Here is a 15,636-nt window from a genome sequence, read left to right on the forward strand (position 1 = left end):
GCAGCTGTCGTGCTTGAGAATAAGAAGCAGTCTCCAATAGCAAAGTGCCATTCTGTAAATGAAAACAGAATTTCACGTGGCCAGCAATTGCATCAACATTTTTCTAAATAATAAATGGATTTACCATGCTGAAGGACTGACTGTCTTCAGTATGTGAGACCAGGAGGAACCGTGGTGCAGCAAGAAGGGTCTTTGAATCATTAGCCTCATTATGTTTACGTTTCATAGACACTGATTGGGAAGATGATTGACTCATTGCGAGAAAAATCCCTTATGATTGCACTTGCACGCTCCTTCAACTGGGGGCTCCCTTCACAAGGGGGTGCACCTGCCTTAGGTGATTGTTCACATCCCCCGAACACATGACGGAGGGACCAATCGGCAATTTGGGAAGGTTGCAACTCAGGCAATCACACCTCCCTGGGCTTAGCCTGTATCATGGGGTACGTGCGAACCCTACCTATCGACCCGGAGCTGGGAATTACACATTACCCAGCCGTTTGTTATGCATCAGACGTGTGGGCTGGACTTCAGGAACACAGAGGGAGGAAGAAGTGAAAGAAGAACTTCAAACACCGAAGCGGAGGACTAGAGGAGAAGGCAAATGAAGAAAGGAAAAGGGAGTGATAAACAAAAGTGATACGGTTCTTACATCAGTGACAGACAATGCACAACATTCCCAATAACATCCTAGGCACGTGCCCCAAGGGAGGGAAAAAAGAATAGCAAGAGGATAGACATGCAGCATGGAAGGCAGAAAACAATGCAAAAGCTGGGGACCCGTGGTGGCCAAGAGCCAAGCACAAACCCGCCAAAGAGCTCATGCAAGCAGGAAATACGGAAGCGTCCGATCCCACCCGTCTGCTTTGACCCATGACATCAGAAATATGGCGGAAACGACTATAAACCACGATTCCAATATGGCGCACATAAAGTCGGTACGTACATGTTATAAGGACGAAAATACATCGAAAAACAAACACACACACTTTCCACAAAAAGCCTAATGACACTAACGGGACAAGGGCGGATAATGGGGTGTTTTTGGGTGGGGGCAAACTAAATATAAACAAATTTAGACACCCACCCCCATACAAAACCACACAAAATGATGAAAAAACCGACTTCACAAAACTCCCCAAATACCACTAAACACAATATCATCTGGAACCGACACTTCCCTTGACCTATATAGCTCAACAGCAGCTCCCGATCCCATAAATTAGGATCCAACACTTCCCTTGGCCTATATAGCTCAAAAACATCTCCCGATACCAATATCAACATACACAGCCACACACTGGTATCGAACACTTCAATTGACCTGCGCACTGTTAATTTTATCCGTCATATCCATTCCTGAACAAAAACAACAATCGGTTAATTTTACTAAAATTACCACACGATGTACCGCGAACAACACTAAATTAACTTTCACACAAAATCGTTAACTCACTGAAACGAATTCCACTACAAACACGGCCGACACTCGAACAATTCTGGATAATGAGCAAAAGCAAACTGAGCCCATTACATCACACAAACGAAAATCCTGAACATACCACCAGAAACCACAACACGACATCATCTACAAACACGCCACACTCACAAACCAAACTCCACGCCGTCATGACATCATGGATCAAAGCCAGCGCGTGGGATCGGACGCTTCTGTCGACCCTGCAAGCACCCATAGGAGTGGGGGGTGGGGTGGTCGGCGGCGGTAGCTTTGAGAGATGAAACAATTAAGGCACCAGATGATCAACTAAGTAAAACAGCAAGGCCTAGCAGAAATTCTTGAATAATACAGGAGATATTGAATTTAACTGAGCATGTAAAAGGAAATACAAATTTCTACAAATTTTAACTGATAAGATGCACAAAATGGCTAAACACGAGAGAATGAATGTAAGTCTATATAAGCACTTATGACAAGAGGAAAGATAGATACTGCCTACAGGAAAATTAGAGGAACTTTTGATGAAAAAAGCAGCAGCTACATGAAAATCAAAAGCTCAGATGACAAACTAGTACTAAACAAAGAAGGGAAAGGGAAAACTGGAAGGTGGAAGGAATATATAGAGGGATTGTAAAAGGGAAATGAACTTGAAGGAAATGTTATGCAAATGGAGGAGGATGTAGATGGAGACTGGAGATATGATGTTGCGAGAAGAATTTGATGGAGCACTGAAGAACCTAAGCCGCAACAAGTACCTTGGAGTAGACGATACTCCCTTGAAACTACTGATAACATTTGGTGAGCCAGGTGTGGAAGATATACGAGACAGGAAAAATAGCCTCAGACTTCAAGAAGAATGTAATAATTCCAATTCCAAAGATGGCAGCTGCTAACAGATGTGAATATTACTGAATTATTAGTTTAGTAAGTCATCTTTGCAAACTACTGACATGAATTATTCACAGAAGAATGGAAAAACTGGTAGAATATGACCTCAGGGAAGATCAGTTTGCATTCTGCTGAAATGTGGGAATATGCGAGGCAATACTGACCCTATGACTTCTCCTGGCAAATATGTTAAGGAATGGAAAACCTATGTTTACAGCATTTGCAGACCAAGAGAAAGTTTTTAGCAGTGCTGAGTTTTTCTAAAAACTCTACAGTTCACATAAACTGCATTTCAAAATAAAAACTATTTTCAATATCGTCTGAATTAAAAGAGGTGTACGTGATGTACATGGCAAACTTTAGTTCTTCTGTAACTAAAACACTGGAAACCAAAAGTAAGTGGAGTAGGAAGACAAAATGTTTTTTATAGCACAACCAAAAATCCAAAAATACCACAACTTACCCATAAACATTGTCTGCAACTTTGTCCATCAAATGCAGATGTGGTCTTGTTATAAAGATGATATTCTTAATATCCTTTTGTGTAGTTGAAGGCAGCTTACCAGCTCGTAATGGGAACATTTCAGGAACATCGTGTTCTTTTAGTAAACTGTATGTCGCTATAAGTCCTACAGGACCTGCTAAGGATTCATCCCATACTATTACCTGCAAACAATCATGTACAGTGACAAAAATTTACAATGAATTAAATCCCATCAAAATAGTATTGGCGTTTTTGTCAGAACAGATAGAACTGAATATTCAGCACCTGTTAAGATGCAAAAACAGCTTTCTGGTTCTGTAAAAACAGTACTGAAAACACTCACAGGATTCATAACAAATGGCATGATATAATCTAATACACCCAGGACACCTTCAAGCTATTACGCTCATTTTTTGATTACGTATGGCCTTAATGAACATTAATGCAACTTTAAGAATTTGTGATCCAACAAACTTTTTTGTGTTTCAAAGCTTCTGTGAATTCTGTAGACAGCATTAAGTTTTACTAGTGTCAATGGCCAACGATACCCTAGATCAATGAGCCGTTCAGTAGTTTGATAATATATGACAATGACTATAATTACTGAACAGTCTTTCGCATGTTAGCCATTGCTGCTGGCTGAAAACTCAGTACAAAAAAATAAATACATAAAATAAAATTGGCACTTCTTTCCTGTCTGTCTATTAATAAGATCCTCATCATTTGAAGGCAGGTTACAGTTTTGTATCCAATTAATGATGAATAACCTCGTTTTTACTGATTTAGTATCATATTTTACACATTCCTATTGTTATTACTATGTGACTCTCCCAGGACCCAGTACCAACTGTCTACTTACGGCTTCCAGAGGCAACAAAAATTTGATTTTTAATATTCTGCACAATTATTGACAGAATTTAAAATGATGTCATAGTCTACTCCTACTTTAAAAATTTAACACAATAAGACAAGTATTACAGTTTGAAAACTGTGGCAGCTCATGCACAATTTTAGAACTGTGCTACAATGTCGTGGCCTATAGGCTTCTGAATTATAAGGGTAGTAAACTTAACTAAACTTAATATGTTGATTTACATATGCCCTCTATAAATTGAGCTGTTTAAATATATTTTAAATTTTGTACTTGGTGTTTAACATTGCACATAAATAAATAAATAAACTAAAAAGGCAGAAGATCAACTGGGTAGTCAGCTGGGAGAATATCAGGGAGGCTTCAGGAAGTCCCGATCCTGTGCTGAACAGATCCTCAGCCTTAAAACTGTACTGGCATACTCCAGGATGAGAAACCATAATGTGATCGTCACTGTTGTTGATTTCAGGAAGGCCTATGACTCCATTGATACAGAAACACTTAACAAAATATTTCAGGAACCAGGACTAGATAACAAAACCCACAGACTCATTCTAGAAACCTTGACCAACACCCATTCCACGGTCAAATTTGGAGGTGAGATCTCAGAAAGCTTCGAGATAAAAATTGGAGTGAGACAAGGGGACTGACTCTCCCACACTTCTCTTCAACTGTGTCCTTGAAAAGATTGTGAAAGAATGGCACAAGGAACTGACCAATTTAGGTGTTCAGAGTTGTCTCTACCTGGGCCGTAAGAACGAAGGATGGATTGTAGATTGCCTGGCTTTTGCAGATGACATGGCACTGACTGCTGATTCTCTTGAAATGGCAACAATGCAGGTAAAATGCCTCAGAAAATAGGCAGCCAAAGTGGGTCTTCAAGAATTGCTGGAGAAAACAGAGTTCTTCACCGACATCAAAGAAGCTAACCGAGAGATGTAACTAGACAAGGAAAACATCAAAAGGACTAAGAAGTTTAAGTATCTCAGCGAATGGATTGAACCCAAATTATCAGAAAAAACATCATTAACCATGAGAGTCAACAAGTTGGAGCAAGCCTATCGACTCACACTATGAACGCCTACAACAAAAAATGCCTGTCACGCAACCTGAAACTTAAGCACTACACATCAGTGTACAACCAGAAGCCCTACATGCCATGGACTGTCTCTGCATGAACTGGAGAGGTGTGATGGAGAAATTGGAAGTCAGAGAGAGGAGATTCCTCAGGAAGATCCTAGGCCCGCTAGAAGAGGATGGAAAATACAGAAGGCGACATAACCCTGAGTTCTATAAAGAGGCGCTCTGACTGCGGATGAAAAAGAGGGGTAGCTTTCTATAGCCATGTTGCGAGATACCCCCAAAAAGATTGACCAACCACCTGTTCACCTTCTGGCAAAACAAGAAGGTTCACACCATTTGGCTGACAGAAACTGAAAAGGACATTAAAGAACTGGGAATACTGATCTCCTGAAGAGAGAGTCTGTGAAACTACAATGAAGGAAGTCCGGTGATTTCAGGAAAAGCCCCGAAGAAAGGCTACCCCCTGGACAGAAGACAGGAAGGAGTTACATCAACAGAGGACGCAACAGTACTGGGCAAATATCAAAGCCCACCAGTTGAACAAATGTGGTCCAAAGTAGGCCCATTCAAAACAAGAAGAAGAAAAGAAATAAATAAATGCTAACAGCAGGAATCGAACCTGAGCCAACGAATTGACCACTGGGCTACTGCACCAATATGTGAACTGCTGCTCAAAATTATCTCATGTTCTATGCATGAATCTTTGAGAGTGTGTTTTAACTTTTCCTATGCCTCACTCAGGCGAAACAGTTTAGGAACTTGAAAGGGTCATCTACTGGCCCCTACCCACACAGTTTGGACCCAATAGGTGAGACTCATCCCACGCCCTCCTGTTGGATTGACATTTAGTGCAAATGAATATAACTCTTTAAACCTCACTTTCTCCTCCAAAGATCTCCTGGAAAAGGGCATATACTTGCTTCTTTTATCACCATCTACAGCCTTTTGACTTACAAGGGTAGTAATCATAATTATACTTAATACATTAGTTTTATACATTTACACCGAACTATTGAAATGTGTGTAAATTTTATAATCAGCAGTTTAACACTGTGAGGGAAAATAATTTTTTTGGCTACTCAGCCACGGTGTCATTATGTCAACTTATTCTCAAAAATACCTCATGCTCCACACTTGCACAATAAGTTACACGCACTTTGAAAGAAAAACACTGACCTGGCTCTACTAGCAACACAGCACTCTTAGTGTCGGAAGGGATTATGCCACATCAGACCACGCACAGTCGAAAAAAAGACAGCTGCATCCCCTCTCTGAGTTGATCATAACGTGGCTGACCATCACTTCAGCACTTAACAATATTATGAATTGCTATTCACCATATAGTAGAGATGCGGAGTCGCAGATAGGCTCACAAATAGACTCAACAAAAAGACTCTCACAATTAAAGCTTTTGGCCATTAAGGCCTTCGTCAACAGTAAACAAACATACACGGCCACACGCACGCATGCAAACGCAACTCTAACACACGACTGCAGTTTCAGGCAGCAGAGGCCACACTGTGAGAAGCAGCATCAGTGCATGATGGGAGTGGCAACTGGGTGGGGGGGTGGGGTAAGGGGAAGGCTGCGGTGGGGAGGGATAGTACGGTGGGGGTGGCAGACAGTGAAGTGCTGCAGGTAGATGTGAGCAGGGGGACGGGGAGGGGGGGGGGGGGGGGTGTAGCTGAAAAGAAGAGAAATAAAAAGACTGGGTGTGGTGGTGGAATGATGGCTGTGTAGTCCGGAATGGGAACAGGGAAGGGACTGGATGGGTGAGGCCAGTGACTAATGAAGGTTGAGGCCAGGAGGTTTAGGGGAATGTAGGAAGTATTGCAGGGAAAGTTCCCACTTGCACAATTCAGAAAAGCTGGTGTTAGTGGGACGGATCCTTCCCACCTCTGGACCTGAGTTGGTAACTCCCTGTCAGATCGTTTGAGCAGGAGAATGGTGTCCCTCAGGGCAGTGTTTTAAGTGTTACCCTTTTTGCCACAGCCATAAGCAGTATCATGCCTACAGTAAGGAGTCCTGTACAGTGCTATTTATTTGTGGACAATTTTGTTGTTTTCTGTTCCTCCTCCTCCAGTGTTGCAACAGCAAGCCATCAGTTGCAACTTACAGTGCAGAGTGTGGAGGAGGTTAGAGGAGTGGGCTGCAAAGGCGGGTTTTCAGTTTTCTGCAGAGAGAGAAAGAGAGTGTGTGTGTTTCATTTTAATTGTTCTCATTGTATATGTAATTTGCCTGCCTTGCATATGGGGGACACCATTCTACATTTTAAAGACACAGTGCGGTTTCTGAACCTCATTTTTTACTCGAAATTGTTGTGGTTGGCACACCTCACCAGAGACCTGAAACCCAGAACTCTGAAGGTACTGAATCTCTAAAAATGCCTTAGCCACAGATCTTTGGGAGTGAACAGGATGTCTCTCCTCCAGTTTTATAGGGCTTACGTGCAATCGTGGCTGGATTACCGGTGCATGGTGTATGAATCAGTTAAGGCCTTCTTATTAGCAGATCATTGATGCTATCCACCATGAGGGGATTCGGTTGGCCAAGAGTGCTTATAGGACCAATCCCATACCCAGCCTCTGTGCTGAGGCTGGGGAGCTGCCATATACCATCCGGCAGCAGCTCCTCATGGTGATTCAGGCATGTAAGATCTTTGCAGCTCTGATTACACCCGCACACCATACTGTTGCTCGTCTGCCTCTGGAACGCCTTTTCTCCAACCGTCGATGGGGCACAATGCTGTTTGGGATCTGCGTGCAGCATGTACTGGAGTCATTCGGTGTGGAGCAAGTACAGTCCCAAATCCAGGGTTTTAACAGGCGAAGCATCATTTTAGATTAAGTGCAGTACAGGAGGGCTTACACACCTGCTTCTGTTTTTAATTTGATGTTTTCAGACATTTTATATGAGCACCACAACTATGCAGGTGTCTTTACAAATGGGTCTAGGCAGGGGGACTCTGTTGGTTGCTCTGCTGTATTCCATTTTCCCTGATCATGTCCTCAAGGCCCAACTGCCTCAAGACTCTACTGTCTTTGATGCAGAATTAATTACGTGTTCCATTCATCAATTTCACAGTAACTTATGATGTGGAACGTGTCAAGTGCATAAGAAATGCTCACATGAATAAAGGTTCCCTTATTCTTTATGGTCAAAATTTTTATTACCCACCCCATTCCCTTCAATGGCACAAAATATATATATTATACCTATAGATATATTTATTCCTATTCAAGAATTCATCTATGGTATAGAAGGAGTTGTCTAGGAAGTATGATCTAAATTTATTTTTGAAACTATTACGGCTGTCTGTCCGACATTTTATTTCATCTGATAATTTATCAAAAAGTTTTACAGCAGCATATTTTACCACTTGCTGTGCCAAAGATAGCTTCAGTAGAGGATGGTGTAAGTTTGTTTTTCTTCTGATATTATAATCATGAATGTCACTGTTGTTTTTAAACTGGTCCATGTTGCTGAGAACAAATTTCATTGCTGATAAATGTACTGTGAGGTGGTTGTAAGAATTCATAACCTTTTAAATAGATGCCTACAAGATGTGTGACTATCAGCCCCACATATTATTCTAACCACCTTCTTTTGAGCAGTGAATACTTTTTGCTTAACTGTTGTGTTACCCCAAAATATGATTTGTATGACATCAGAGAGTGAAGGTATGCAAAGTATGTTAGCTTATTAATTTTTACATCCTCAAAATTGGCAAGTATTCTAATTGCAAAAATTGCTGAACCTAGTCACTGTAGGAGATCCAAAAAATGAATTTTCCAACTAAGATTCTCTTCTACATGTACAACCAAAAACTTAGTACGCTGTACCTGGTTACTGACTTCTGTTAATATTGTGTTATATTTATTGAAGCAACTGCACTCCTTACAGCAGAAAATTGGACGTACTGTGTTTTTTCAAAGTTCAAAGCGAGACTATTCGCAGAAAACCAATTAATAACTTTCCACAGAAATTATTTGTATCATTTTCTTTTGGAGTTTCTTTTACTGGATTAGTAAAGATGTTTGTATCATCAGCAAACAGCATCAGTTTAGCTTCTTGTTTCAGATAAGAAGGGATGTCATTTACATATATCAGGAACAGAAGGGGACCCATGATTGAACCCTGCGGAACACCTAATGTAATTTCACCCCAGTTCAATGAAGTGGGAAACTTCCTTAAAGCACTTAAGCTATATAAAGAAACTTTTTTTCTTTCTGTTCTGTAGATATGACAAACCACTCATCTGCTGTTCCAGTTATACCACAGAATTGTAATTTCTGTAACATAATGTCCTGGTTCACACAATCAGATGCCTTGGATAAGTGACAGAAAATTCCTATTGGTGACATTTTACTATTTAAAGACTATTATGTGGGCAGTGAAATTGTATATTGCTTTTCAGTAGAACAGCATTTTTGAAATTTACTAAGTGTCCCATTACTAGTGAGATGGTTAATCACTCTTGAGTACATCAGCCTCATGTGTGAATTATGTGATACGATGTAACAAATACTAGGACCAGCAAGAGTGCATAAAGCTGTGATTAGTAAAGGTGATTTTTAACATAAGCTTTATACTTGTCTGATGGATGAAATATCTGGGAAATACGGAAGCGTCCGTTCCCGCCCGCTTTGACCCATGACGTCACAAATATGGTGAAACAACAAACCATGATTCCAATACGGCTCATATAAAGTCGGTACGTACACATTATGAGGACGAAATTACATCGAAAAACAAACACACTTTCCACAAAAAGTGTAATGACACTAATGGGACAAGCGCGGGAAATGGGGTGTTTTTGGGTGGGTGGGTGGGTGGGGGGGGGGGGGGGGGGGGGCAAACTAAATATAAACAAATTTAGACACCCACCCCCATACAAAACCACACAAAACGACGAAAAAACTGACATCACAAAACTCCCCAAATACCACTAAACACAATATCATCTGGAATCGAACACTTCCCTTGACCTATATAGCTCAACAGCAGCTCCCGATCCCATAAATTAGGATCCAACACTTCCCTTGGCCTATATAGCTCAAAAACATCTCCCGATACCAATATCAACACACACAGCCACACATTGGGATTGAACACTTCCCTTGACCTGCGTACTGTTAATTTTATCCGTCATATACATTCCTGAACAAAAACAACTGATTAATTTTACTAAAATTACCACACGATGTACAGCGAACAACACTAAATTGACCTTCACACATAGTCGTTAACTCACTGAAATGAATTCCACTAGAAACAGTCGACAGTAATACAATTCTGGATAATGAGCAAAAGCAAACTGAGCCCATTACACCACACAAACGAAAACCCTAAACATACCACTAGAGAGCACAACAAACCACAATACGACGTCATCTACAAACACACCACACTTACAAACCAAGCTCCGCGCCGTCATGACGTCACACAGGACAACACCCTTACGTCACGGGTCAAAGTCAACACCTGGGATCGGATGCTTCTGTCGACCCAATATCTGTGCTTTTGAGGACAATGGGAAACAGTGAGAAGTGACACTGTCTGGCTTTTTCACTTTCCATGCCAATCACACATAACTGCTCTACAGGTTCCACCATGCAAGATGACAGACTTTTGAACTCACATTTGAGTGGTCAATGCTCCTGGTATGGCTGTCAAATATGTACTTATGAGTTGAAATATTATGCCCACCCACTTAATTGTGTGTTGGTTCATCTTTGGAATACAATAGAGCAGAGACTGTATGTGGTATGAATTCATGAAGTCCTAGGTGGGTACCCAATGGTATGTCACATTGGACTACGCTCATGACACCAGTTTCCACAAACTGTAGGCTCTTGGTTTATGAGTGCAGGGCTGGTGGCAAATAGTGTCCTTGAATGTGTACCAAGCAAATGAATTTCTTACTTAAGACATAAACAAGAGTTCTCCATCATTCTCCTCAAGCAACTGTGGCAATCCAACCTTGTACAAGCTGTTATCCTGCTGGAAGATGCCACTGCCAATAGGGGAGACAGTTACTGCCACAGGTCCCATGGAAGCCCAGTTGAATGTCCCCATGACATAACACTAAATCCCACCAGCCTATCTGTGGCATGGTGCATGTTTCGAGCAGCTGTTCACGTTGATGATGCTCTATTCGTAGACGACCATTAATGTGGTGTATAACATGAAACTTTATCATCAGGCCAGGCATGTATTTACTGCAGGTCAAACATGTAAAAAAAGGAGATTAACTGCTTACATTAAGAGGTGTACATATACAAAAACATAGATACTCAAAGACTATTCAGTGATTGTGAAGCTAATTTCCATGAGAAGTAAATAATACACACAATATTCAGGATGAAATCTAATAATTTTGAATTATTTATGGAACAACTTGATACACTGTTAGAGTCCTTGACTTCAAGCAGAAGTGGAGATTTATATTTAATTTTCTAGAGCATACCTTATATGGCTAAAGCGCATTTATGGCGTACCATGGCTCTTCCATTTCAAGTAGCTGTTGGCAAATCTTTGTTGTTTGTAGCCAATTGGTTTATAGTACGTAATAGCCCGTGAGAGTTCTGAATCTAATGGCTTGTTTCAGCAGAAGATACAAATAGATTACTTTTGTTTTTGAACTGGACAGTGCAAGATTAATTATTATTGTTCTGTCTACTACGGATTATAAGATAAGTTAAATATTTTGCATATTTACCTCTTGTGCTTTGTTTCTTGGGATATAACATGATTTGTTGCGATATTGTTTTCCATTCGAGTGATATAGATCGGGTGAGAGTTGGCGAAGTCAATCAATGTGACTGGATTTGGTGACGAATTGATCTGTAGCATAGCCTGAGGTTTAGGTTAGGTTGGAATGTTAAAATGTGTTTGAGAGTTGGCAAAGCCTACAAATGTAAGAAAACTGATTATGATGACCTGTTCTGTAGCATAACCTGAGGTCTGGGTTAGGTTGAAATATTAGTTTGGTGTGGGGTGGCGAAGTCAACCACTGAGAGTGAGGGAAAACTGGTCATGGTGACGGACTGATCAGCAGCATAGCCCAATGATTGTTTCAAAAACCTCATGGGATATTTTCTGTCCCAATTTCCAAGGTGATGGTAAGGGTAATGTTTAAATTTTACAGAATATTCTGCTTTCTGCAACACTCTGTAGAATATAGTCCATTATGCTGCCTCTCAGTTTCATACATGAAATCATTATGACAAATTTAAAAGAGGACAGCTGTTTCTGCCATTTAAAGGCTAGTGTTGTTTGACAAGTTAGTACACTGACATGTTAGTACCTGAGTAATTCTTCTAGTAATGCTCCGATGATGAGTATGTTGTTGTCAAAATTAGATCTGCAACAAAATATGGGTTTTTGCAGCTGATTGCTGTCCTTTAAACCTGAATATTCAATACTTGCTGTTGAACATGATGCCCAACACGATGTGCTTCATTTCCATTGCTGCTGGGCAGTCTTCGACCTCTGGATCCTTCCTACCAACATCATCTTTTTTGGATCCTTCCTGCCAACATCAGCTTTTTTTAGTTGTGCAGGTGGGAATTTTACCTATAACATACCCTTCATTGCCACTATGTGTGAGAGAGGTGTGCCTGTGCCTCCGTGTGTGTGTGTGGGGGGGGGGGGGGGGGGAGGATTCTATTTCCCTTTAAAGCTTAAATGTTTAGTAGTCCTTTCATTGTGTCTGTCTACGACTCAACGCCTCCTCTATGAGGTGAGTAGCAATCTATCCTCTTCATAACATTGTTATTTTCATTATACTCATAATTAAGTTTTCTACTGCATTCTGTTCTGTATATCATTTGTTTGTTCTCATCTCGCTCTTACAGATTCCCAATATGCATCCTGTTATTGCTCATGAAGTGACCAAACTACAAAAACTCGTCGACTATTTCTGAGGCATTGTTTCCAATTTGTACTATTTTATTTTTGATGTGGTGATTATATTTAATTTTACCCTTATCATAAGTGATTAACAGGTTTACTCTCCAATTTTCTCTATTAATATTATGCTAACGATATGAGATTCACTAGTTTGATTTTATAAACAACTGAAGGTTGACAGATCAACAACATTAATCATGTTTCCCTATGAAGTGCCTCCATTTGTCATTAAAATTTTATCTGCTCTAGAGGTAAGCTTTCCTGCTGACTTCATTATTCAAAGGAATGGGTGTGTATTGGTGTTCTACAGTGTGTACAGTCAGTAATGCATGCATTGCGAGAAAGTGGCACTTGATTAGAAAAAAAGTATTAATTGTGCAACAACTGCTGTTTGTGAAGTAGGAGGTGACGAAAATAAGTATACTCCCTGCACAGACACTGTTATTAACTAAAGTTGTTTTGAAATTGTATTCTGAATTTATAAGACCCTCCTTGAGCTGAAAAACGATGCAGTCTTTGTAGGTAGCTGAAGGTCTTTCTCATGTGCTCAAATAATTTGGAGTTTGAGAATTTTTATATTTTTATTTATTTACAACAGCATGGTGAGGTATCATCCTGATCATTTGAGATACAGAAACTGAATGATTTGGCAATGGTTAGCACACTGGATTTGCATTCAGGACGACAGTGTTTCAAACCACCATACTCTCATCCAGACTTAGGTTTTCTGTGATCTCCGTAAATCATTCCAGGCAAATGCTGGGATGGTTCCTTTGAAAGGCCACGGCTGATTCCCATCCCCATCCTTGACATCATCTGAGCTTGTGCTCCATCTCTATAACTTACATGTCAATCAGATGTTAAAGGCAATCTTCCTTCCTTCCCTGGGAGACAGAAATATTTATTTGCCAAGGTGACCCAGGTTGCTCAGTCTGCTATGCATTTTTTAAATTTGTTCTTAACAGTAGGACCAGTTTAAAAATAACAGCGACATTCACAATCATATCATCACAGCAAGTTTAAAACCAACAGTGACAGGCATGATTATAATATCAGAAAAAGCAAAAGACTTACACTATCCTCTACTTAACCATGTTTGACAAATAAAGGGGTAAAATAGGCTGCTGTGAAACTATCTGATAAATTACAAGACAAAATCAAATGTCTGACAGACAGCACTAATAGAATCAAAAATTAATTGAAATCGTATCTCCTTACCTACTCCTATATCATAGATGAATTCTTGAATAGGGATCAATACATTATATATATATATGCATTTTTTGCCATTTAAGGGATGGGGTAGATAAATATTTTAAGCTTAAAAAACTTGACACATTCCACATCGTAATGGTTACCATGAGAGTGATCGATCAAAGACATAATTAACTAACCTGAACAACTACTTTCATCACAGCAAAGTTTCAAACACTAAAATCGCTCCTGTTAAAAGGCATTTAAGAAATGGTTACCTCCATGTGAATATGTGATCTAATGGGAAGAAGACACTGAAATACACTTCACATTGGATACCAAAAAAATGATGTAGGCCTACATATAGAAGTCTACGTGAAAGACATCAAACATTTATGACTATAATTATGGGTTTACAGAGACTAAAAATCTATAGACATCAGCCTTATATTCAACCCGTCCAATAGCACGAAAACTGTGTACTGTAAGCCATCTGTCTGCGCTTAGCGTCACACAACGTTTCACGCTGTATGAAAGCCGTTAGGAGGAATCCACGCATTCCCAACGATGTGGAGCTTAATCGAAATATCAGAAACTAGGAAAGTGAATATGGTATTTAACTACTTCACTCACTGCTATTACAGGTCCCGAAATATGGCAAATCGTCGTTAATAGATGAACTTCGGGCATATTTACAAAAATAGTTCTCTACAATAGCTAATAATTACAATGTAAATATAAATGCCGCAAAACACTTCCAGCAACTAAATACAAATAAACGATAAAACTCTTCATGTAAACTTATTTTTTTAATTAAATACCTTTCGTCCCTGGCACTTTTCCAATAACTGTACCAACTGTTTTCGGGCTAATTCTTGAACCTGAGCAACATTCACCCTACCCCCAGCCAAATGTGAAGCCATGGTAGACATTAAGCTTTGAGTTGCTACGCAAACTAAATTCTCTCTCCTAACACACGCAAGGTCTAAGCGGGTAACCTTTCATGAGGATAACGTGATATACCATTTTTTTTTCACATTGTTTACAATCACATGACAGTTCACCATACGCTCCAACGCTTTCACCTATACGCCGATCAAAGATATTGCGAAAGTAAGCACATGTAAGACGAGAAACGTCTCGCGGGCCCCGAGGAATCATGACGTCACATCATGACATGACGTCGTCTCTCACGCTAGCCAATATCGCTGGTAGTTTTCGAAATGCGGATATTCTTTGAACATGACATGCTAAGGAGAGCGTCATATATCTTGGCGGCCGAGTTTAGGTTCGTTCTGCGCATTTGACGTCACAAATCACAGTCAGCCAATGAACAGAGAACGACGTTGCCAGATCTCGACTGCAGTGCAGAGCACGGACGAGTGTCTTCAATTTTAGAAACGTTCAGTCATAAATGAAGTACTTGAACAAAAGCAATGTCTTGATAGCAGACTTTCTTTTATAGAAAGTTTGGAAAAAGCATTCTTTACACCAATTGCTTCATATTCTATTAATTAATTAAACCAAACAAACAATAAGCCTCCTAATTCAGGCGATAGCAAGGAAAGGTGTTTGTATCAGTCTCACGAACCGCTTTTTCGCAATAAAGAACAGCGGTAATTGTTTATTTCCTATTGTACTTCGACGCAACGTAATTCACAGTCATCCCAACAGTGTTTGTCGGTATTTTGCACACGTTTAGAGTGCTCCAGGAGATGACAGAAATGAGTAGCTGCGTTGGCG

General features: G+C 40.2%; 1 protein-coding gene across 1 annotated transcript in view; it reads right to left on the minus strand.

Annotated features, from left to right (window-relative positions):
* LOC126418900 (vacuolar protein sorting-associated protein 33A) overlaps positions 1-15,012 on the minus strand; it is a 114,226-nt gene extending 99,214 nt beyond the window's left edge. The window contains exons 1-2 of the mRNA XM_050085917.1: positions 14,715-15,012; positions 2,811-3,013 (exon numbers count right to left, since the gene is read on the minus strand). Of these exons, the coding sequence (XP_049941874.1) occupies positions 2,811-3,013; positions 14,715-14,825 (314 nt within the window). The 5' untranslated portion in view covers positions 14,826-15,012. The remainder of the gene's footprint in view (positions 1-2,810; positions 3,014-14,714) is intronic.
* Positions 15,013-15,636: the final 624 nt, after the last annotated feature.

Source organism: Schistocerca serialis, chromosome 9, assembly GCF_023864345.2.
Source record: "Schistocerca serialis cubense isolate TAMUIC-IGC-003099 chromosome 9, iqSchSeri2.2, whole genome shotgun sequence".
Taxonomy (NCBI): Eukaryota; Metazoa; Arthropoda; class Insecta; order Orthoptera; family Acrididae; genus Schistocerca; species Schistocerca serialis.